Below are 24552 nucleotides of genomic sequence, written 5' to 3'. Positions count from 1 at the left end.
CCTACCAACAGCTATCAAATGGGAAAAAGTCACGTATGTTCTTGAAATTAACTCCACAGAAGTAGAACGCACACCCACACGCCCCTTGAACCTTGGAATCACCACAATATCCATAGTCATTTGCACATGCCACTCATTATTAACCGCTTCGCAGAGAACATGGTCTTGAAGGAGAATATAGAACCCTGGGTAGAAGCAAACATACTATCTCGTAACAAACAGTAGCCCAGCATATTATAGCAGAGCCTGCAAAAAATGATTTCAAACATAAATAAAATATACAAGGTCCATAATCCCCCCACCCCAAAAAAAAAAACTATGCAGGCACCCAGTTCATAAACATTAGATCCAGTCTGATCACAGGATGCTCCAAGAACTCCGCTCCTCAACTGTTCCACGGTGCCGCTGTTGTCATCCAATCCAAAGATTTTGGTTCCCCCCCTGTCTAATTAGAATTTGTTTCATGAATAGACACACAAATAAGGGTATTCTGAGTGTCATGGTAAAACATGACTCCGATGATCAAAAACTTATCATTGTAATTGGGGAAGTTACTATGGATCCATCATTTATATAATAAGAACTCTATATAAAAGAACATATTCCAGAATAGCAATTTGAACAAAGAGTTGTGGATAACAAAAGGAAGAGAAAGGAAAGGAATGAAAGAAGAAAGAAGAACACTTGTAAACAACAAAGAAAAGAATTTTGGAATTAGTTTGCTTTTTAGCTTTGTTTTATTTTATAAACAATTGTAAGAATGTACAAATCATCTAACATAAGACATGGAAATAGAATGATGAAAAAGTTGATTTTTAAACTAAATCATTTAAATAAAAAGAAAGACTCTGATGGTTAATGGAAACCACTTTCAATGTTACATTCAAGGATTACATCTCATCAGGTTAGGCAGGCAGGACCCATTATACATTTTCGAATCCTTATAATATAGGTAGCATTTGCAAATGTATGCTTATGTTAAAATGGTTAATAGTCACAGAAGGCGTATTGATAATTCGTTTGCCTTAAAACTGATCACAGGATTGATTCAGCAAACCCAGCCCTGAAAGAACTGTGCTTATATTTCAGCAAGGCGGTATCTACCCTAGTAATGTCTCGTGTTTCAAGTTTCACTTTCATTAGCCTGAAGCACAATCTTGATAAAACTGTACATTCTTTTGCCATGCAGGGTTATACTGAAGCTCTTACCATCATAACAAACAAAGGATATGACCGTCTGTGGAGCTGTGAAAGCTAGTAGAGCTGACCGCGCCGCACTAGTTTGCAACTTGCTAGGTGGAGGACAAGAACAAGAACCAGTATGGTCACTCCGGTGTAAAGCTGTTAAAATATTCACAGGACGCAACACTTTCTAATAATACCTGCATTTGCCGCACGCCTCCCCAGCGAATCGCTGTGATAAACAAATCATAATCTCTCCACACATGAGACAATGGGCAAGCAAGGCAAGCCGAGAACGAAAGTCCCCCTTCCAGTTCCGGCCCGCGGAGCACGTAATGCACACAATACGTAAAGATCCACATGCAGCACCGAGGCTATGCGATGTGTCAGCTGACAGACGGGTGAATGAGGGTTCTTTCCTTTAAACTTTCCCTTTGTCATGGGCGAACTTCAAAGAATAATAACACGCAAAGTGGCATGTGCGAAAAAATGTTTAACTGAAACGATGAGGCGGCGCCATTTTCAAACCCTATGTTAAACTGAAAAATGACAATCGTAGAAAGCATGTAGTTAATAATCTACAAAAACAGAATCCATTATTCCATATCCAAGGTATTTTCAGGCACAGACAGCCATCATGAATTTTCTCCAGCTTTGAGATAGCTTCCTGGTGGATATTTCACCAGATGGCAAAGACAGAGTCATTGAGTTATACTTGTTCAGGAATACCTTTATACCCAGAACTTTAGCCAAATCCTTGACACTTTTAAAATATTTCCTTGCCTCCAGGTGTTCTTTAGGAAAGTCTGGGTATATAGTGAAGGATTTCCCCTTGAAGGTGGTTGGACCTTTGGTTCTGGCAATGATTAAAACGAACTCCTTCTTTCTTGAAAGGAGAAAAGTAACAAGGATATGCCTTGGTGTGGCGCCGACAGACCTGCCAACACGATAAATATTGTCAAAATCAGCTTCAACAATGGAACCCACACCATAGCAGTCCTCAGAACACTCTTCTATTCCAATAATCCTGATGTTTTTGTCTAAAATTCTCAGGTGCATCTCCAAGCGTTTCTCCTTTTCTCTAGATAGGACCCTTTTCGGGATGTTATAAGCCCTGTAGCTACTAGCCATTTCTGTTACAATATTTGTAGATGTCTTTTCCAGATCTGAAACCCTGACATCCAGGTGTGAAACTTTAGAGTTTAAATCTGCCATGGTCAGCTTGACTTCCTTCATATCCTTGGAATCCTGTCTGCGAAGCTTGTAGATAACCTGAGGGCTAGGATCTTCCTCTTCCTCATCCTCTATTTCCAAAAGCTGCTTCTGCTTCTTAGGAATCGGGTTGACAAGTTCCTGGATCTTCTTTTTGGAGTTAATAATCATAATATGTAATATCTTAAGGGAGGAGACCAGGAGCTGCAAGCTTAAACTGCTGCTGCCAGGCCCAACATTCCGGAATCACTTATTAGTGTTCTTGATGTTTCTCTATTGTGCGCCTGCTCTTAAGCCTTGCTCTTGTGCTTGCCCGCTTTCTCTTGGTCTGACATTTGCTCTCACATTCTCCCCATATGTCCCATGTACTTCGCATTGTATTGCTCCCGGACGCTTGTCACTCCTAGCACTGAATTTTTCACTTACTCCCCAAGTCTCCCTCTGATGCCTTATCTCATCTCTAGCTCTCTACCTGATTCGCAGTGGCACTGCCTCTTCCCCTCCCCTAATTCTCACACCTTCGATTGTAATTATGCAATATCCAGCAAGGGACTGGCACACTTAATCATGGCACACTTAATCGTTCCATGCACATGGCAGATTTCCTTTTTCGTCTGTTTAATATGGTTAAGTAAGCTGGGAAAGGTATTGTGCTACTTTGACTAGTGTAAAGATAGATGCAATATTTGATGTTACACTTTCACATTTTTAGGACCACCTACTCTATTTTTTGTTCAAGCAACTTTCATATGAATACTATTGTAGTAAAATCTGTTTACTGTACATCTCCCTTAACATGTTGTTTTACCCTGTTTGACCTATTAAAATAGTGGGTACGTTAATGGGTTTTTCCATTTTGGTAATGTTTGTACACCTTTACTTGTATATTGTTTTTACAGTGGCAGTACAGATATGATATGGCATTTATAACGCGCCTGTACACAAGATCATATGTATAGTGCAAGGACTTGTAACAAACCAACTGTTAGATCCTTAAATTATTGTTTCCAAGTATCGGATTGTGCTGGATTCTGATGCAGAAGAATATGGAGGACATAAACGACTGGACCACAACACAGATTTCTTTACACAGCCTCATCCGTACAATAACCGACCCAATTCTCTGTTGGTATGTACAGTTTTCTTTTCAGTAATACCTATCCTATTGTCGAAATGGCCCCTGTATGTACATGTCTTGAACTCTCAGTGAAAAAACTAACGTTTTCTAGATTTACAGAATTCAAGTTCTGAAAAAAATTAAACAAATTAATGGTGGTTTATGTATTTCTCCAGTAATGGGTCTTTCATAGATTCATATGCTGTTTGAATGCCCCCCCGTGGTCAGGCTGGGAATCCTCTGTAAAATTAAAACCAGTTTACATATACATTTTAAAACTGACTTTTTTGGGGTCATACTGTCCCATAGCCAATAGTACAGGTCACTCTTTAGCTCCAACCCTGGAAGCCATATTCAGTTTTTTTTTAGCACACGTTTAGTGTTGGGAGTGAAAAAATGTCTAATCTTGTTGTTGATTTTATTGATAATACTTTGTTTTTCGTCTATTCTTCTATACCTTGAGAAGTTCAGAGCTTCTACACGCCAGTCTGTGGTCTGGTTCAGACTTCTCTTCGGCCTGGATGCTATTTCAGCTTGCACAGTGAGTTCCTGTGTGTGTGCATTGACACTATGGCAGACTAGAAGAAAAGTCCCTTCAATGCCTGTTCCACCTGTCATCTCAAAAATGTCTATATTGAAGACCATACTGATGACTGCCCTTATTGTCTGTACCCAGATCACAATGCACTTCAATGGCTCCCGTCCAGCTACCAGACCAGCTGGTTACAGTCACAACGGATGCATCCCTGGAAGGCTGGGGAGCCCGCATGGGATAGATTCCATATCGGAGGCCTCTGGTCACAGGAAGGAAAGGTGTCTGGAGTTGTGAGCTGTGTTCTGGACTCTGGACTCTGAAGTCCTTTAGCTTACAGCTCAAGACAGAGTGGTTTGGCTGTTAACCAACAACACGACTACCATTTACATCTGCTTCTGCACAGCCAATTTCACTGCATTTTCAGCAGGTGGGGATTTCCGGACATAGACATCTTTTCTACCGAGGCCAACAGGAAATGCAAGGCATTCGCCAGCAGGTTCCATCACGTGGGAAGCCTGGGGGGAAGCATTCACATTCCTGTGAGATGCAAAGTTTCTTTATGCACCACTCCCCATTTAATGTAGACTAATCTTACTCCATGGTTTCCTACTACTAGAGCAAGTGGAAACGCTACACTGTTCGGTGTGCTGTCCAAGGAATTGACCGTTTTTGCTTACAAGCTCAAGATGTCTTGGCTTAACTTCCATCTCTGGCTCAGATTGGATTGGCACATTCCTCGCGCAAGGTATACCTTGCTGCCATATCAAGATACTCATTCCCCTGTTAGTCAGTCCTTCTTTGTGGTCTCACAGATTCATTAAGGTGTCCCTCAAGGAGCTGTTCCTCTCCTTCCTCCTCCAATTCGGACACCTGCTCCTCCCTTGGAATTTAATGTGGACCTCTCCATGCTTAGGAGACGCCCCCCCCCCACATACCCCATTTTATCGCATACACATTCAGTCTGAGGTTTTTTCCCTGGAAGACTGACTTTTTGGGTGCCATCAGCTCTGCCAGGTGGGTGTGAGAAATCCAGGCTTTTGTATGCAAGGCTCCATAACTGGTTTTTCATTAGTCCAAGGTGGTTCTTCACATGAATCCTACTTTTATACCCAAGGTTCTGTCTACATGCATATCTTTTTTTTTTTTTTAGTTTACCTTCTCCGATTGAACGTTCCTTAGATTCCTTGGATGTGCGTAGAACATTGAAGTTGTACGTCTCTCGCACCAAGCCATTCTGCAAATCTTCTAAGCCACTTGGGATAGTTCATCCTTCGGCCATGGGCAAAGGTCTTTCCAAGCCCTCTATTTGCCGATGGCTATCTGCATGCATCTCGAACAGGCTCCTTCCCAGCAGGCCTAGAGCTTACTGTACGAGGGCTCTTGCTGTTACTACAGTGTTTCCCTCTGGTGTTCCCCTAGTGGATATCTGCAGGGCTGCAGCTTGGAGTTCACTGCATACTATTACAAGGTTCTACCGTGACAAAGGGGGTTCCATAGAGGTGTCGAGGGTCGGCCAGGCAGTGTACTGCACAATCTGTTTGGTTAAGGTGAATGCTTTTGTCCAGGTAAGCCTTACCTCCAACCTTTTTTTGTTTGTTGTAAATACTACTTTGTAATCTATACAACCAGCATGTGAATCCAAGAAAGATGCAATGCTGGAGAAGGAATAAGTTACCTGCAAGTTCTATTTGCCAGGATTTTTATCTTTCATAGATTAACATGCAACCCACCAACCTACCACGCTTATGGCTCTTCTTGGCTCATATTGCCACACTCGCATGCGCTTGCCAAGTTTGAAGATGGCCTCCAGAGGTGTAGCTAAAAAGGGACCGGTCTATTGGCTATGGGGCAATATGACCGAAAATAACTCTAAAAGAGCACTAAAGTGACAGCGGTTTTAAAATTGAAATGTAAACTGCTTTTAATGTTACCAGTGATTCCCAGCCTGATAACTGGGTAATATTCAAACAGCATGTGAATCTGTGAAAGATACTAATGCTGGAGAACAGAAGTTTCATGTAAATAACGTATTACATATCTCTTGTTTAGTTTATCTTGTATTTACATTATCGATACGTCTGAAAACATTGTTTTTACTCCTTTTTTGAAAAAGTGCTTTGGACCCCACTGTGATGAATAATAACTAGCTTTTATAGATCTGGACTGGTTAATCCGTAATATGTTAAATGTGATGAACTTTACAATGCCTACCTATCTGAGGTCTGCCCCAGTTCCATTGGTGACTGTTTGAGACAACAGTCTGGCCCAGGCTGATGACTTTGTTCTACCTCTTTTAATGGCAAAGCTTGTTGCAGCATTCAACACTGTGAACCATCAGTCTACTTATTTGCCGTGCTCCTATTACAAGATTCTGACAGGACATGAATGGTTTTGGTCTTTCTTGAAAGACATCATCACATCTGAGCTTGAACTCGCTGGGCTCTGGGAAAAAAAATATCGGAACGCGTCTCGGTACACGTGTCTGTTCTGCTTGAACGCTGGATCTCTTGTATCTGCGACGACCAGGAGCACGAACACATGGGGATACGAGAGATCCAGCGTTCAAGCAGGTATTCATCGAATTACTACACAGAAATAGAGAAAATAATTATACTTTATCAAATCCGAATGGTCCTGAAGAAGATTCAAGCAGCCATTTTCATTGAAACCGGTTGACCCCATCCGGCATGAGTGAACTCCAGCTGAAGACGATTTTCACAAAGAGATGTTTTATTGCTAGAAAGCTTCAGTAGCTTCTAGCAAGTTGTGCTCTGTGTATAGAGCTAGTTTTTAGAGCCTCTATCAGTACAAGGACTTTAGTGATCAGTGCCATCCCTGGAAACTGGTGATTAAAATTCAGATTGAAATTCCAGACGAGGATATGACCCAGTCACTTCGATGGAGACACAAGTATAGGATACTGTGTCCCCCTATATCAATAACTTTAGTGCCCTTAACCTGATTTTTATATTTGTACTGCTGTTATGTATGAATGAAGGTTGGATAGGGATATTCTTCTACCTATCCCTGTTAGATAGGCGGTACAACATCCGCTGCCTACGGAGAGATCCTGCATAAGGGTCGGGACAGGGTGCCTTCTAACAGGGATAATCTCTGAGTGCGGCATATTGTGCAATAGATATTTTGCTGTCATAAGCAGTTAAGTCTTTCTCTGACGCCGTCCTTGGTGGTAAAACGTTCAACTTTAATGGTTGGAAAGTATGCAAGACTTGTAGTCTGTAGTATATCTAGCCCTAGGTGTGTTCTGGCCTGGAGAATTACAATGGCATGGCCGATGAGTTTGAAGTCTTTTTCTGTTTGTGATGATGCATTATCACCATCAGTTTGAATCCAATCTATTACACTTTACTGCAATAACGAGATGGTACAGACAAAAGGACTCGTGCTGGCGATATCTGTGTCTTATCCGACAATTTGCATGTTGACTGCATGTAAGCCACTCACGCATGTGTTCTGCATATATAATATAGCATACCCCTCAACTGTAGACAGTTGCTCTAGGGATTGATAGATTTACAATTCCCTTGCCCCCTCTGGTGTGGCAACCCATAGAATATAGCAGTCCCACAATCCATTTGGTCCAGTTGTCATATAGTCACTGACCTACCAATCTACCCCTTCTTTTGCAATATGCGGTGCATGATTTAAAATGCTCCAACCTAGTCATCACTGCTTCTCACCGAATGGCAATTATTGCGCACACGCGCATTATATTGATCCTTTTATTTACATATTTGCAGACACTACGGTCTTCCGAAGGGCCTTCATCCACTGCAGCACATCGAAGCCATAACAATGGCACTAGGCATTCTATAAATATCAAATAAAATAACATACAGTTTTGAACCACCTGCAAGAACTTTAAGGTGGACTGGCCCAGAGCTTTGATCCCAGAGGAGCGATGGTTCAAAACCCACCCTCCTTTTAAAAATGCCAACGTTCCTCCAGGCTTTTCTAGGTCTAAACCTGGCCATTTTGGGCTGTTCAGGGGCTAGGTGTGCATTAAGTCGAAGGGATTTGTTCTCCTGTTTTCTTGTGCATGGGTTCAACATGCCCAGGCTCACAATGACACCCTGGCACTGTGGAAGGCTTAAAAGACTGATCTCTGCTGAGCCAAAGTCTTGCTCATGGGCCTCTGTGTTCTGAGAATATTATGGTTGTGTTTCAGCCCAATGTAAACACGCTTTTCTAGAATATTAAAAAGGAAAATATTGAAATTGTGCTAATTTGTCAGGGAGTTGCGTCAAAACATAGTATCCTAACAGAAGTGGTTGAGACTGTCACTGCACATGATGGCATCTGGCCCTTACCGCCCTACCTACCTACCTACCTGTTGTCACACAACCAACTTCACTTTTCCCGCAGTCTTATAAACATAGCCTGTATAGGGAGCTCAAGGTATATTTTCAGACTATGGATGGTATTGTACTGCTTTACCTTAATTGCAACGTAAAACTGGGGGGAAAACAAGGTTAACAGCCAAACTCCCACTCAAGATTTTCTCCACATCTCAACAGGAAACGGCAGTTGCTTTAGTCATTTTGATGTCATAGTTATGAAAACCTATTGCTCCTGGTCATTGGTTCCCTCTAATAAGCTACATATAATACTATATGGCCAACAATAATGATTGGACAACTCTTTATCTAAGATCCCACCCATAAAACATCATAAAATGTGCTACATCATCATGCTTGTCTATTATTGGTAGGCTCTAAATTACTTATGCAGAGAAAAGGACATGTGCTCATCTGTTAACATGCGGTCAGTCTCAGTGAACTGGCGGCATGATGACATGTTTTAAGTAGATGGGAGGAGATGGCAAGTGTATCGCCTATGTTAATTAAATAAAACATCCCATGTTATCTCGGCCATGATATCTGTAGTTTTCAAGGACCAACTTCTAGTAATTCCGGCCCTCTTATCCTCACAATTGTAACTGCCATTCTGTTCTTGACACATTTATGAATACTGTTATTATGAATCCTGCCGCTTTCACCACATGCACAGAAATTATTTATCTTTTTAGCCGCATCCGCATTTCTCTCACGCCTAGCTGATCGCCGAGCCATTAATCTGCCAACTACCTAGGACAGTTCCTGGGATGTTCAGTTCATCCCATGGACTTCAAATAGTCTGCTGTGTTCTCATAACTTGATTTACCTTGATAGTTGAAAGCACACAATGGTATTTTTTCCTCTATGTAACCTTCCCTACTGAGTCTTGGGCCTTCACATTCTTTGGAGGCAGCTATGTCCAGTCACCACACCATTTTCCTGAATTAAATGTATTTGTTCAAATAGCGTGCTTAGCTGGGGCCTTTCTTAAAGCTGCAGTGTTTAATTCTCTGCTGTGTTGGTGCAGTTTGAAAATGGCAACTGCTCGTCACGTTATTTTTCTCTGCAGGACACATTTATTTTGCTATCTACTGAGTTCCTGGTGAATGCCTGTCCCTTTATCTCTCCCTTCCTACGGGTAGCAGCAACCTTATCTGACTACAGTTGTTCTGCCCAACTTATGTAGAGAGTCCCTATTTTGTGTACACGGCTTCCCGTCACTTAATCTATTCTATTTGAAACACACTAATTTGCAAGCTAATGCCTGATCTGTTACCTACTTGTGTAGCGATAAATAACTATCCTTTGTGCCAGCTGCATTTCCAGGAGAATTTAAAGTGCAGTTTCAAATATGTCCTTTCTTGTCTTATAATTTCGCTTCTTCCGAGAAAGGCAGGGGGGCAGAGTCTGAACATGCTCTCTAGTCAATAATTGCTGCACTACACTTTCATAGGCTACTCCAAAGTAAGGAATTACCCTGTCTCAAGGTAAACTAAAACAGTGTAGCTTGCTATGACATCGAAACAATTTTTAACGTTAACTTTTTTGACATCAAGGTGACATTCTTTTTTTTTTTTAATGTTACCATACTAGATTGCCACTCCACTTCCCCTGTTACCAACATTTACTTGTCTACAGAGTTTGTTCTGGACTACACCATTATTGGCTCAGGCTTGGCAGTATTAACATTCTGGAGTTTGACCTTGGGTGCAATATATAGAGAGTCGGACCAAATAAACCACCAATCTTCCAGGAATACTCCAGCACACAGTCAACCCCATCATGCATCGTACAATACCTTAGATACCCGCAGTGCTCCAAATCTGTGTTGGTAACAAAACCCAATTGTCACAGCACGTTAAATATCCACCTCCTTCCTTTTGCAGAACTGTGGTCAACCAAACAGATATGTATTATTTCCATATGTAGGTTACTGTGCTGAAACTACTGAAATCACTTTATCTAACTGGTAGTGTTGTATTTATTGATATTGTACAAGATTTATTTCATTTGTCTAATTAAATCTGTTATGTTAAGATTATACTTGTAACACATCATGTATATACATCCATTTCACTCATTTGGCCGACAATCTCATGAATGCTACTCCTAAACAGCCGCTGGCTATAACTATCTACTGAAAAGTATTAATGACACAATGATATGATATGGCTTTTATAACGTGCCTGTACACAAGTGTTTCTAGGTGCAATAAAAAGATAATGAAAACACAACCCTGACTGGTGATATCAACAGTTTAGTCTGTACCTGTAGTTAAGCACAGTATAAAGAGCAGCTGTGCAATGACACACATTTATACATGAATAAACGTGCTGGCAAACGTAGGCACAGATAGAGCACACCTCCTAATAGCCTGTGCTTTCTGTACATAAATATTAGATACATTGTAAACTGTCACTGTGCTATAATACAAATTCATAGATCCTAAATTCGAACACTATACATAACAGGGTATTATGTACAAGTGGCCCTATGTAGAACCAGCACAGAATCAGTTATTCCTAAGGTTAATGCTTTGCCTCGCTCACTGCTCTTGTTGTCCTAGGATCTGTGTATGCCTATGCATTCCAAATGGGTAAGCTGGAGATGTGTCTCAGGAGCTTAGAACTTAAAAGGGCTGGTGGTTGCTCCTGCTCTGGCGTTTCGGCGGGTAATACTTCTAACCGTCTTCTTCAGGATGAAGCTTGTGGATAGACCCTGAAAATAAATAAATATAGAGATCGGGATAAGTAGGAGTGGTCAAAATGACTGTGGGCCTCAACGCATCGCCTGACCACTAAAATACTCCTTCCCTGATGCATGACCTAGTCGCCCCAGTGTCAACAAGAAAGGAAAAAGTGTTATAGCCTATCGCCAACCCTATGCGTGGTTTCTCCACAGGGTTGGGTGTGATCGACAGGATGGGACACATCAAGTTAATCTGTGGGCTGTCCTATTGAGGGTACATAGTCCATTTCCCGTAAAGGGATTATTCCCCACTCCTCCCACCCATCGAACTGGTATTGTAGCCATTGTGTCTGTAGGGTGTTGATGTGACATTGTCTTGTAGTTGTGTTAGCTGTTGTGTGCTTCCCCTGATTGTGGTGCTTGTAAATACTGTGTTATCGGTGCTGTCATCTGTGGTGGTTGTGCCTGTGGTTGTGCTCGTGTTTGGGCTTGTGGCATTTGCTGATATGTACCTTGCATTAGTCCTTGTGGTTGCTGGTCAGGCATATAATCTTCTTGGCCCCCGCGATATGCCTGAGGCCTTGGTCTCCCCAATTCTTTTCTTTCCTCCCTGAACTGGCATGCTCTTGAAATGTGTCCTAGCTGTCCACATGTCCAGCACTGTGGTGGCTCCCTCCCCTGTACTGGAAAAGCTCCCGACATATCCCCTGGGCCTTGCTGCATCTATTGCCCATAGCCCCGAAATCCCCGTTTGTTGTGATACATCTGTGGCCCAAAGCCACGCCCCCTAGGTAAATCTCCCCTTCCACGAAATCCCTGCTGTGGATTGCCCCTCCCCATATTTCCTCCTCCAACGGGCACTGCGAATTGTGGTAGCTGTTAATATTGTTGCTGTGTCAGCGCTGGTGGCGTGGGTCTGGTTATCACCAGCTCTTCTGTTGCATATTTCGATAGCTTCCACTGCACTAACTTGGCCTCATCGGCTTTCCTGTCTTCTGCCTTTTGTTTAACCTTCTCCTGCCACAATCTGCAATGGTGCACTATTGTGAGTTATATTTCTGGCCATCCCTTCGCTTCCATCCCTATCAATTTCTTCAAGGTTTTCTGTACTGGTTCTGGTAGTTCATACACTAAATGTGATGAAATATAGCTGTGGTTTTGTCCCAAGGCTCTCGAGTTTAGAGATGCCAAAGTTCTTGAATCTCCTGAATGTACTGACATGTCCTGGTAGTGTGTGTCACCCATAAAAAGCGTGATTTATTACAAAGGCTCCCGAGTCCTCCCCCTTTCTCCTCCCTGTTGCTTACACAGACAAGCTCCAGTTTCCTGGTCTTTACATCCACTTAACACTAACACGAGCCGCACAGGTGTTGCTGAATACATCTTTGAGGGCAGACATGTGTTCAACAGATGAGATCTTCATGTATGTGGTTTGTGAACTATAAATAGTAAACACGCTCCAGTATAAATGGGCCCAAGCAAGAAACATACCTTGGAAAAACGGCTCGCATTTTTGCAAAAAACATGCATTTTACATAATATTTTAAATTAGCGAATGTAATAACTGATGACATACAAATACACCGTAGGGACTACATGAGGGCCTGCTGTAGTCTTACGGATTGCTGCCTAAATGTCACTGCTAAAATGTGCCGATTTTTCAGAAATCATGCTATGTGTAGCTATTAACCAAAAAAAGTTCCATCCCAGTCAGTGTTGGGGATGGGAATGGAAGTAGCATATCGTACTATTTAGAATAATGCACAGTCCGATTTGTAATACAGTAGTACCGCAAACCATATTCCTCGGTATAGCGTATGAGGGGAATACCTGATTCTCGGTAATCAAGCAGTCAGTAACAAGAAAGCAGTGCCTCTTTAGCTGTAGTCCCATGAAGCCAGGAAGCCTGAGTTCATACACCATTTTACATGTCAGTGTGATTGAACCTGTGCAGAACACTTTGCTTCCATTGCCCCATTACAGAAAAAATTCAAAAAAAGGTGCAACGGATGCACCTTCTTCAAATGCTGCCTGGTTCTTGGACATCCTTGTGCCTAAAAGCTTGTGTTCAGTGTAGAAATATTTGACCATAGCACATAAAGTGGCCATTGACTTCATTGTGCCACATTTTATGCTTTGTTGTAATGTGTCTCTTTCCCACCTCCCAGGCATGCTGTTCAGGATGTTTGTTTGCATGTATGAGGTAACAAGTGCTCAGAGTATGGGATGTCCTATGAGTGCGCTACTTTCCCTATTTTGCCAACCTCTGATCTGAAGCCTGAAAAGTAGATGCACGCAGTCTTGAAATGCAGCCAAATTTGCACAAACTTGCAGATGAACTTAACTGGTCTGCTGTTAAATCTCAGTTACCAGTTTAATGGTATCCACTACATAATAATTGCTCATTTTACTATTGCTGTTATGATGGCTCAGTGGGTTGAGCGCTTGCTGCTGCGATGTGTGTGTGATCTGCAGGTTCGAATCGCAGCAAGGCCATCTCAGCCTTTCATCCTTCTGAGGTACGATAAATGAGTACCAACACAGGTTGGGTGATATTGTATGCATATTTGTTATATAAAAGAGAGCTTAAGAGTAAGTGCTACAATAACATATTCTCATTTGGCCTTGGACGTCTGCTTGCATTGGCGATGGTTTGAGGGCCCCTTTTTTTGAGGCGAGGGGTGGGCCCTTTTTGAGGTGACCGTGAGGGTGGGCCACTTTTTTTTTTGGGTGCCCGGGCCTATTTCTTGTGCCAGTCCGACCCTGGATGTGTATATTTAAACAATGGAACATTCTAGCTCTCAAAATTTACAGTCCATAAACCGGATGAAAAACGCAGATTTTGTTTTTGGTGGGTGAGATCCCATTGAAGGGTGTGGGTGTACAAGCGGTTCTGCTGCTGAAATAACTTATTAAATGGCGGGTTAAGGTATGATAGTCTGCTACCAAACAATAGTGTCCACGCTCCCAGCCGTGCAAGCATACCAGCACAGGGAAGCGGTTGCCGGTTGTACACGATAACCCTGAGAAAACAGGATCTGCATCCCTGATCATGCCTTGGATTAAGACTCATGAGGGGGGGGACATTGGTTGGACAAATGCAAAAAGCAGGGGTCCTGAATGGCACGGGAGAGTTGCCGTTTAGGACTTGAGACCTCCCAACCAAACTGCAGTACACACATGGGCAATAACGTTCATTGTACTAATGAATGTCTGATTGGCAGAGTTCTGGACATTCAAATGTGGGCATATAACTGTTTACAGGACACAGGGATTGGTAAATTGCTGCCACTCCGGTTCTGATTGTATTAGGAGGCTCGCCATAGACCGAAGTACCCCTCAGGTAGCAAAAGCACCAAGGCCTGTTTAACACCTCGTGAATACTTTGAACTCCTCTTTAAGGGCCTGCAATGCAAACCTTGAGCTATTTGCTGACACTTGACCTTCCGTTGTCATATGTTTTGTATTTACCTATAACCAGAGGTTCAACACGCCTAGGGCGCTTCTTTAACCCACAATATACTTGTGCTAAACATTTGCCGCAGTAAGGGATTACCATTTATCACTGTTCAATTTATGTGAGCCTCAAGATGTCAATTGTGAATCACATACCGCCCTAACGAGCGGATGTTGCTGAAAAGGAGCACAGCAGAATCACCATAACATGTATTCAGCATTGTATACGCGTGTGTGTGCTGTGCATCACCTGCAGTATGCGTTTAGGTTGTAGCTATTCCACAATGCCACCGTTTCCTAAAAGATAAGTTGAATTAAAAAAACAAAAAAAAGGCTGCTTGTGTAATACAGATTTTTCTTAGTTCTGGGTTTCCCCAAGATGCGTGTATATTCCAGATTATTCAAACTCGTTTCTTTGCCAGACTTCAATGTGTGAATAAGCAGTCCAGCATGAATAAAGCTCACACAGTGGTTTCAGAAAGTATAGAATATGCTTGTCAAAATCTTTTTCGAATCCTTGTAATAATATCACGTTCTCTAACCATGGCATGCTTAGGTGTTTTTTTGGATAGATGTATATTCTGTTTTTCTTTGGTAGGTGGAGATTGCACATGTTCTTTCTATTCGTGTGCCATAAGTTAATGCACATTACCAACACATTAGAGTTAAGAATGTCTGTGCAATGTCTGCGTTTGTGGATGCATGCTCTATAGTAACTCTTGCCGTATTGTTATTCCCTTGCCAGGTGTACATTCCCAGCAGAGTGGGCATTGTTCTGCAGAACATGGACATCCACAATTGAATCCGCGACAGACGCTACACCCAACCGCAGAAGCAAGATGTGTAGAATTAGTCACTGTAAAATAGAGTACCACGTTTCAGCATTGTGCGGTTTCACTCGCCTCACCAGCAGAACTTCGACAGCACTCTGAAATGGGCTACTAATTGTTTGCACTTACTGTCCTCTACCGTATAGCCGGATTGTATTTAATTCGAGGACACAAACTAGGAGCAAAGCAATACAATTATCTATAGTGTGTAGTTCTGGTTAGGCAGCGTTGTGACTTTCAAGCTCTAAAAGAAAACGAGAGACTGCTAATCACATAAATGATAGTGATCCCATAGAAATTCCAGTGCTTTTGAAGTATGTACTGTATATGATGGCAGTGTGATATGAAATCTGGGATGGTAAGATGCCAATCGGCAAGGAGCACAGGAAGTGTGCCTGAGCCGGTATGGGCCTTAATTAGGATTGGCTCCCAGTAATTGTTCACTTTCCTTCTGCTTCCAAAAACCGAAGTACTTCTAGTACCACCATGTGAACAAAAAACCTTCTCAACAAGGTCTTTTCTTTTATTCTCCTGGTTGGCTTAAAGTGACAGCTAATTAGATTTCCGAACTAGCATCTACTATATAACATTTCTGATTCTGTGTGTGGATCTTAGGATCGATCCCCTTTCGATGTTTGTGTAATCATTTTTTCTTTTGTTATTCCCAGCACACGGTTTAGTACTCCATTGAATACCCAAAGATTTATCATGCAAGATTGTCCTTCATGCCCGGAGGCTACGCTTTCTGTTGCAGTTTTTCAGAGCCTTCATGAGTTTACACTCTCAACTCGTCCTCTGCACATGCAACCAGCATTGTGTAGAATAATGTATATCTCTTAAGTACCTCGCTTCCTGTGCAATGTATGGTGCAAAAAGGAAAGTTTCAATTGTTAAAGGTATATTTGCTTTGCTTTGCTGAGGTTTGCCATTTTTGTAAACAGGAACTGTGTATTAGGTCCAATCCTAAGCATTTCAGATCGATTGAACTTCTTGCTTTATATTCACGCCTCTGGTTTCGATCTGCCTATTTCTTGAAGTAACTGGTGGGAAGAACCCGTCCGCCACGGATTAATTCATTTCTCAATTCAGTGTGGGAGCTCTGGCGTTTCTGTACAATTTCACTGCAAGTCTGTAATCCTTTCACCCCCTAGTACAATTCACTTGTCCGTTTATAACGTCACTACTCACATTTGAACTAAAGCAATGTAAAAAAAAAGTGTTGTATTCAACGAGGCTCTGAGTAAGTATGCTATTTTGTTAATACGTTTACAATGAAATCATGTGCCAGGGAATTGATTGGTCAGCCCTGCATAAAGGATTGCCCCCAGTATAGCTACGTTACATTCCACGTGTCTTATTTGTACCAAGCAATTCACTTTAATTTCTAAATTTTGCTTTCTGCATTTTAATGCAGTAGCATTGATTCTATAACACCCGACGCCACTCAAAATATATACAATTGTCAAACCGCTTTCTTTGCTTGCCCCCTCCCACCCCCCTACTGTGTTTAAATGCCTCTGAAATAAACCAAGGTTTCCTGCTGTTCCAGGTTGGGGGCTGCTTGAGTGATGCAAGGTTTAGTGTTTTGTTTGTAAATTGTTTTTTTTTTTTTTTAATTAAGATCTATGATTTATTACAAACCTTTATAACATCAAGTACACAAAAGTACACATCTTCAAACTAGGTATAGCCCATCACTTTACATTCCTATATCACTCCCCAGTGATCCAAATTAAATAAAATCTCTCACAATGATCAAAATACACATAAAACACAAGAACAGTGTTCCTTCAATTCAAAGACTTCTTTCAAAAACTGTACTAAACTGAAAATAAATGAAACATTTTTGCCCGCCAAAAGCCCACCCACATTTCCTCTGCGTTTGAGAATTCTCATCAGCATGAATCTACCCATGTGCAAGTTCTCATTTGTAAGGCCTGTGTGGAACAATGTAATATGTTTCAAATGAAATTAGGGATGTGTGTGGTAGGCTGACTCATTCATAAAGATAGGCTTTAGACCTTCTGTTCAAAATCAATAGAATCCGAAGGATTTGAGAGAACCAACAACGTCTTCAGCCAATGAACTGAAAGAAAACTCGGATCACAAATGTCATGCAAAAGAAACTGGTACTCGCAGTGAACATAATGTGGTCTATCGAGCGCATTAGAAGTCCTAATTTTGACCATTTACATATGTCGAATAACTGAGAAAATAAGAGTAATATGAGAAGTAAATGTTTGGAAGATGAAATCTCAACTGCCAATACCATTTTAAAAGGTTAGCTAAGTTAAATCTGCTGGTCTAACACAAATCCCACATGCAGTCTCAAATCCAATTTCCTCAATGGATGCATTTCTTTCTTTTTTTTCACAATCCTTTTTCTTGATTCTAACCAATGCCTGACTTTCCAAAATTTCTCATGGTTGCTCATCAGTCATGTAGGGTACGTGTGCATTGGGTATAACCTTCTTCGTGACTCTCTTGAAGGTAATACATGCAGACCTCTTTGGCGTCTAGGCAAGTAAGGTAGGAGGCAGAGCAGCAGAGTGTAAATCCAAAAGATTTCATAAATGGTAAACACCCAATTCTAATTATTCCAACGAGTTCCTTGAATCCATTGCATTTGTCTAATTTTACAGTTTGCTAGTTAACATGATTCTGTCTGAAGATTCATATACTCTCAATCTGTGTTTTAGATCCCTGTAAATCCATTAAATAAAAATAATGAACACTGTCAAAACTTTCCATGTGCCTTGGATGTGGCTGCATTTTGAATCCGTCTTCGCTACAGTAGACAAAATATAACAATCGTATTGTAAACCTTGTTTTAGTATATCACCCAAGTTAGTCTGAAGAGGGTGAGCTGTCATCCTTAGCTGTCTTCACTTCTTCTCCAATACCCCCTTCTAAAAGTAACTTTTATTCAGCACAAAAGTTGATCAGATGTCCTGCATGGTACTTTCAGAACTCTTTAAGAAGAGTAATCCAGATAAAAGGAAATTCTTTCTTTGTTTTAGTTTTTAAAAGGCATAAAAGTAATCTATAGTTTAACATATTATAACCAGACGGCAGAAAAAGAAAACCACTGAACAATTCCCACATTTTTTAAATGATCAAGATATCTTTTTTATATTTTTAAAAGACCAAAACTTAGGTTCACCAAAGATGGCATTATCAATTTGTAGTTGGAAGAGAATAGTCACACTTATTGTAAAGCAGAGCGAGCAAGTTCAAAAATCAATTTCTAGGTTTGACCCAGATACTTTCTGATTCAGCTTGCCTATTATGCTGTCCCAAAGGACCAATCAGATTAAGTGCTTTATCTCAGTAACCAATGTAATCCCCCTACCTATCGTGTAAGAGACATCCTGATAAGAAACCCTTCACGAATGGTCTGTTATGTCTTGATGTCTATATACTTTTCAAGCATCCTCACTATGACACATTTTTTAATAACCGTTTGACACTTACGGACACAGCATTGCACTTGCAAGTAGGCGTGCCATATATTGTTGTTTTTAGCATGCTATACTGTTATTTCAGTGGCATGTCTCAACCGAAACTGTCTCCCAAAACAGTGGTAGAGTTTAGGGCAGTAGTGTAATGTAGGTCCATATTTTCCAGTTCCATTTGATTCTTTTATTGTTCCAGAACATGATCCATTCATGAATTTCCAATTCACCTATGCACTTCATGACTAGTAACGAAGTAATGTTTCCATAATGCACTTTAGATTTGGTGTTGTCACATAATGAAATTCAGTTTTCAAGTCTGCGATATCCATCATAGCTGAAGGTACTCGTTGTCATTGCTTCCAACAAGGACTACTACTTTTCCTTCTTAATGACTGGGAATGGTGTTTTTAAAAGCAAAGATCACATCCAAGCAGTCAATCTTGAAGTGAGGTTTCTAAAATACAGATTTCTAAGAAGGAACCATGTTCCTTTTTTTTCCTGTTTGGGGCAAAGGAAAATCCACCTCCTCCCCTATCTGAGATGATACGAAATGCCTCCTTATTTTGGACCTTGTTGAAAAACTCCTCGCTGATGAGGCATACATGAGTAAAACATCCAAAAGTAGACATGGCTGATAGAATGACCAGCCACTACAAAATGAACAGATGAGCTTATGTCTCATACTTGTATATCTTATTATTTTGACCAACGGGGTTCAAAGGTTTTCAGTGTTTGCCCAACATAGTTTACAACATCGACACTTTATTCAGTTAATCATAGGTGGTAGAATGTCCCCACTTGAGCATTGTTTACCTTAATGTATAGTATTACATTGTATGTTATTAAAATTATGTTGCCCTAAACAAGGGCATGATCTTTTTTTTTTACGTAGTGAAGTACGTATGTCTTAATGTTACCAGTGTTTCAGCTTAAAAGTAAATGTTGTGTATACATTTTCTCTTCTTTCATACATGATCAAAGATTTTAATTTGTTTAGCAATCCTGAAACCTTTTTCGATATACTTTCAAGATAGGTGAGAGTTTAAAAGTAATTCTCTCATTCCTCCCTGATTAGCAAGTGTGGTGTCCTCGTCTTAATGAGATCATTCTCCTGCTTTTTATTCTTAGGAGTCAACACACGTTTTGCGACATCACTGATGTACATAATAAAGTAGATTGTAGACATTCTTCAGAATATCAACGTATTCTACAATTGTCAGACATTTCATGTCTTATACATACCTTTGGGGATGAACATTGTAGTCTCAATGCTTGAGGATTTGATGTCTTACTGAAAGTTGGATTGTGGATGAAAACTAGTAACCTTAAGGATATTATTCTGATCTTTGAATTTGACAAATCTGTAATAATTGTGCCAATTTTCATAGTAAGTTTTCCGTCCAGAAAATTGGCATGCATGTCAAGATCAATGATGGTATCATTACATGTCTTCAAGTATTTTTGAAATCCTTTCACCAGGTCTGCTTCCTCCCATAAGGCAAATACATCTGTGTAGCTACACCAAATTAGAATCTCCCCTTTCCAGCCACTGTTATTAAGGATACATATTTGGATAAATATGAGGTGCCTGAACACTGGCATACATGCCAGGGCAATTGGACCCTGCGGCTGTACCCATAACTTGAAGGTAAAATGGATCTTTTAGTATTTAGGAACACAATTATGTATATATCAACTTTATAATATGTACCTGATTAGTCCATTCAATACCATGTTGTAATAGGATTGATTTGCTTAATGCTAAAACCTCACAATGTGTGATGTCAGTCTTGAGGTTTGTAACAGGTTGTTACTCATCAACTTTAAGCAAGTCTGTATTTCTCAGTCTGATGTATCATGTAAATAGATTTGGAAGCACTTGTTGAAAAAAGTAATTAAAAACATAGACAACAGCTGTAAAATTAGTCTGAACCTGATCGAATTGGACAAAAATGATGGTCAACAGAATCGTTGGGAATGTTAATAGCCCACAAACCATTTGGGATTGCAGAATATTCAGAAACCAGATGGCGTTATGAATTGCATTCAAGGCATTCTTCTAATCATGCACTCTAAAGTATTTATTTCATATAACTTATACTTATTTTTGGGAGTCTGCCAAAGGGTGTTTGCTATTAGTAAAATAAAGTGAGACCCATGTGTGTATCCCTCAAGACATTATTAATTCAAGGCAACCCTAGAATATTGCCACACAATTTTCTGGTCTTTCTAACCCCTTAACTGTGTAAAATGTCCTAGGATGTGCTACCAATCAACCAGTATGTTACCAGACGAGCAGCAGCAGCAGTAATGCTTTTCACATGTGCGCTCAAGCATGCGCCTGTGCTACATCACTCCTAGTTCGGGAACAGTCCTCATTATCTCAGATTCACACATGCATGCAGATGCTTTGCAGCGAATCTCAAATACCAAATCCATGCAGCCAGATACAATTACCAAGCACATGGTTCTAAGAGCATATGGAAACAACCACAACATGCATCAAAAGGTAATTTATAACATCACCCTCTGGTATCCTTAAGTTCACTGAAGATTTTGTGGAGCTAACCACTCACATATTTACTTCTGGTATGATTAGGCAGAGCCAGGATGATCTGCACACAGCGTGCTCGTGGGGAGCAATGAGGGATCATTGCCTCTGTGACTATGGGAGCGCTGCGAGGTAGATTTTCAAGAAGTGATTAACCAGGGTCAATTCTAGAACCTCACCACACACATGGACAATATTCACGGTCACTCAGTGTGGAATCTGAAACACCTAACCTATATGTGCCCTTTACCGCCTCAGAACTCTTGCTTTCTCGTCCTGATACGTCCTCATCACGCACACTAACTAACATTAGCAATCACTGTAGCCAATACCCGGCACAATTTAACATAAAACGTTGTACATTTGGAACTGAAAGTGTGTCAAATTTTGAGTGCAAAAGGTTTACATAGGAATTGTATTCTGCTTTGTTTCACATCACTCGACTCATCTGCAACTTTAAATTGGTTATAATAAACAATAACTAAGATGGTCAACAAAGGAAAACGGTTTTAGGTCAACATGTACAGAAAATATTCACAAAATCAGTCTTTTGAAATGTTTACTCGCTCCACAATATTAACATTGGCATGGCAGAAAAACAAAATAAACATAATTCTCGTTATGTGAACACTATTCGCCTAACATGATTTTAAACTGCTTGTGTAAATCAAGCCTACTAAGTTTAAGCTTGGATTGCGCCGCATGCAGACCACAAGAAGATTTTTAGTGTGGCAAATAGCAGAATTACCTGCTTCTTCAGGTGTGTATATTGCCCCATACAGTCCCACCCTTATAAGTCATGTTCTAATACAAAAATATCACCACAATGTGCCCTTGGAGCAGTGGTAACTAGAAAACCAATGTAATGTTCAGATGTCGTCTATATATTTTTCGGATAGACCTATAATGTGGGTATGTATTATTTAATTCATATAGTATTGAGTCTCATACTAATGTAAAGATTCTATTGCAGGGTGAAAGTCTACAAATCTACCTGTGAAAAAATGTGCAACAAATGTTATCATTAAGATTCCTACGTGTTAATTAGCAGGCGCGAATGGCCAACATGTCAAATCACGATAAAAATCTTGCCATCAGAGTTTTTATGTCAACCATAAGCAATACTAGTTGTGACCTTTCCTTTTACCACTAGGCGTGCAATGATGAATCTTCTCATCCTATGCTGCCGAATCTCTCTAGACAGATGCAATGAGTTTGTGTGAACTGTAATTTACTTCAGGGTAAAACGCTTCATATTCTGAATATCTTTTTGGGGAAACTGTATCTTTATGTAGAGATGGACACGGTAGGTCTGATAATGTTACTATACTCTTGCTATCCGTAATTCAATATGCGATTATGAAGGCATTTTCATATGTTGAGGTTAATAAACTGTGTGGTTGTCATGACTACTGGAACCAATTTATGTTTTGTCAATTTGCAGCTTTGTAGTGAAATGAAACTTTGCAATTTAATTATGTGTGCAGTGTTCATTTTAATGATTTGCTAATATTTCCTGGAGACGTTATTGGCACGAGAGACATGCTTCTAAATTGTAATGCAATGCCGTTCAACTAACTAGGAAAGCGATGTGTTTGTCTATGGGAAAATAGTAGAAAATATTCCTTGAAAATAAATCTTAAAATACCCCTTTGCTGCAAGGTGCATGAATGGCTTATTTTTCTACAGTAATGTATGTGTTTCTCATATATACTGTTATTGGCTGACTTATTCATGTAACATGTAATAAAGACTTGTGGCATATACCAATTAGAAACTGCATGCCACAGTTAACAGAGAGCATGGTTAAGGAGGACCCCACAATACATGGGATAATGGGTTGTGGTCGTTTTTAGTTTTTTTCAGAGGGAAAGATGTTGTACTCAGATTTCCAATCACCCTGAGCACCTTTTCCCCACACAAAAAACAAGGGATGAATGAGCTCTCTTGAAAAAGAAAGGAAGATCCTTAAAGAGCACTGACGAAGCAAATAGCACTAGTTGGTATGAACCTTGGTATCATGTCTCCAAGTAACAGGTTCAACACTTGCACTGGTATGGCTCACCTGTGACTCCTTTCTTGTAGGTTTACAGCGGTCCTTATCTTTAAGGTTTCTGCTTGGTACTAGTCTCACAAAGAAAAGGACAAGCCTTCCGAGATGCCACCCTGCCTTTTGTGTTGAACGCTCAGGTGAGGTGACCGCTGGAAGACTGCCAAAATTGCAGGAAAAACCCTCAGAGGGGAAACATCCTGAGAACGGGATTCTGGAGCAAAAGGGAGAGCAGCAGACCGATGGGCAGCTGAGCAGCAGGCAGCCAATTCCTCTGGTAAGGATCAGATTTCAATAGACCGATGAGGGCCAGGAGGAGGAAGGAAGGAACAGGGAAAAACCAAGGGAGACGTAACAAAAGAGAACGCTGAGCTGGGTACCTGGATACCGGCCGTTGAGACGCATAGTGCTCCGGCAGTGGCTGAATTAGTATTTGTGGGCTTCGGAGAGAGGCCTCGACGACTAGACCGCACCATCAGCTTCCATGAAGAAATGGGAGGGTGCCAGCCATGTTGGATCAGAAAATGGCTCCCGCAAATCGGGAACAGAACTTCCAGGCAGACCACAATGACCAGGGTTGAAAGGGAATGACAGCAAGTGCTCACTGCATTTATCTGCTGCCATCATAGGCCCGAAGAAGCACCATCATTTGTCAGGTTGTAACATATTCTCTGGTGCTCATATACCAAATATTGCTATGATATACTAGGCAATACCATCAAAGGCCCAGGTAGTCAGACCATTTCAAGTTTTTGTTCTGAAAATTCAAGCACTCGTGGCATTGCCAAGTACTGCAATAAAAGCCAAAGTATTTGCAACATTGCCGTCCAATTCTCAGGTACTGAAAGCATTGTCAACACAGTGCAATCAGCAGAGCAGTTCTAGATTCCATGAATGCCAGTTAGCACACCAGTGCCACATTATATTATGCCCATTTAGGACATCAATGCAATGCTTGATTTTGCCCACTTAGCTCAGTAAGACCAGGTACTGTAACGCTGAGTTACAACTGCATTGCCAGATTATTGAATGACAAGTAATTATAGTAAAGCCACATTCCAATATGTATAATTTTCACACTAGTAAAGCCAGTTAACATATCCAGAACACATAGT

The 24552-nt window shown here is 40.8% G+C and overlaps 1 protein-coding gene across 1 annotated transcript in view; it reads left to right on the top strand.

Annotated features, from left to right (window-relative positions):
• GBE1 (1,4-alpha-glucan branching enzyme 1) overlaps positions 1-23036 on the top strand; it is a 1374432-nt gene extending 1351396 nt beyond the window's left edge. Inside the window, exons 15-16 of the mRNA XM_069636445.1 lie at positions 3406-3523; positions 15294-23036. Of these exons, the coding sequence (XP_069492546.1) occupies positions 3406-3523; positions 15294-15350 (175 nt within the window). The 3' untranslated portion in view covers positions 15351-23036. The remainder of the gene's footprint in view (positions 1-3405; positions 3524-15293) is intronic.
• The last annotated feature ends 1516 nt before the right edge of the window (positions 23037-24552 follow it).

This window comes from Ambystoma mexicanum, chromosome 7p, assembly GCF_040938575.1.
Source record: "Ambystoma mexicanum isolate Mex_15411 chromosome 7p, UKY_AmexF1_1, whole genome shotgun sequence".
Taxonomy (NCBI): Eukaryota; Metazoa; Chordata; class Amphibia; order Caudata; family Ambystomatidae; genus Ambystoma; species Ambystoma mexicanum.
The sequence above is the reverse complement of the archived record's forward strand: the minus strand, read 5'-3'. Positions and strand labels throughout refer to the sequence as shown.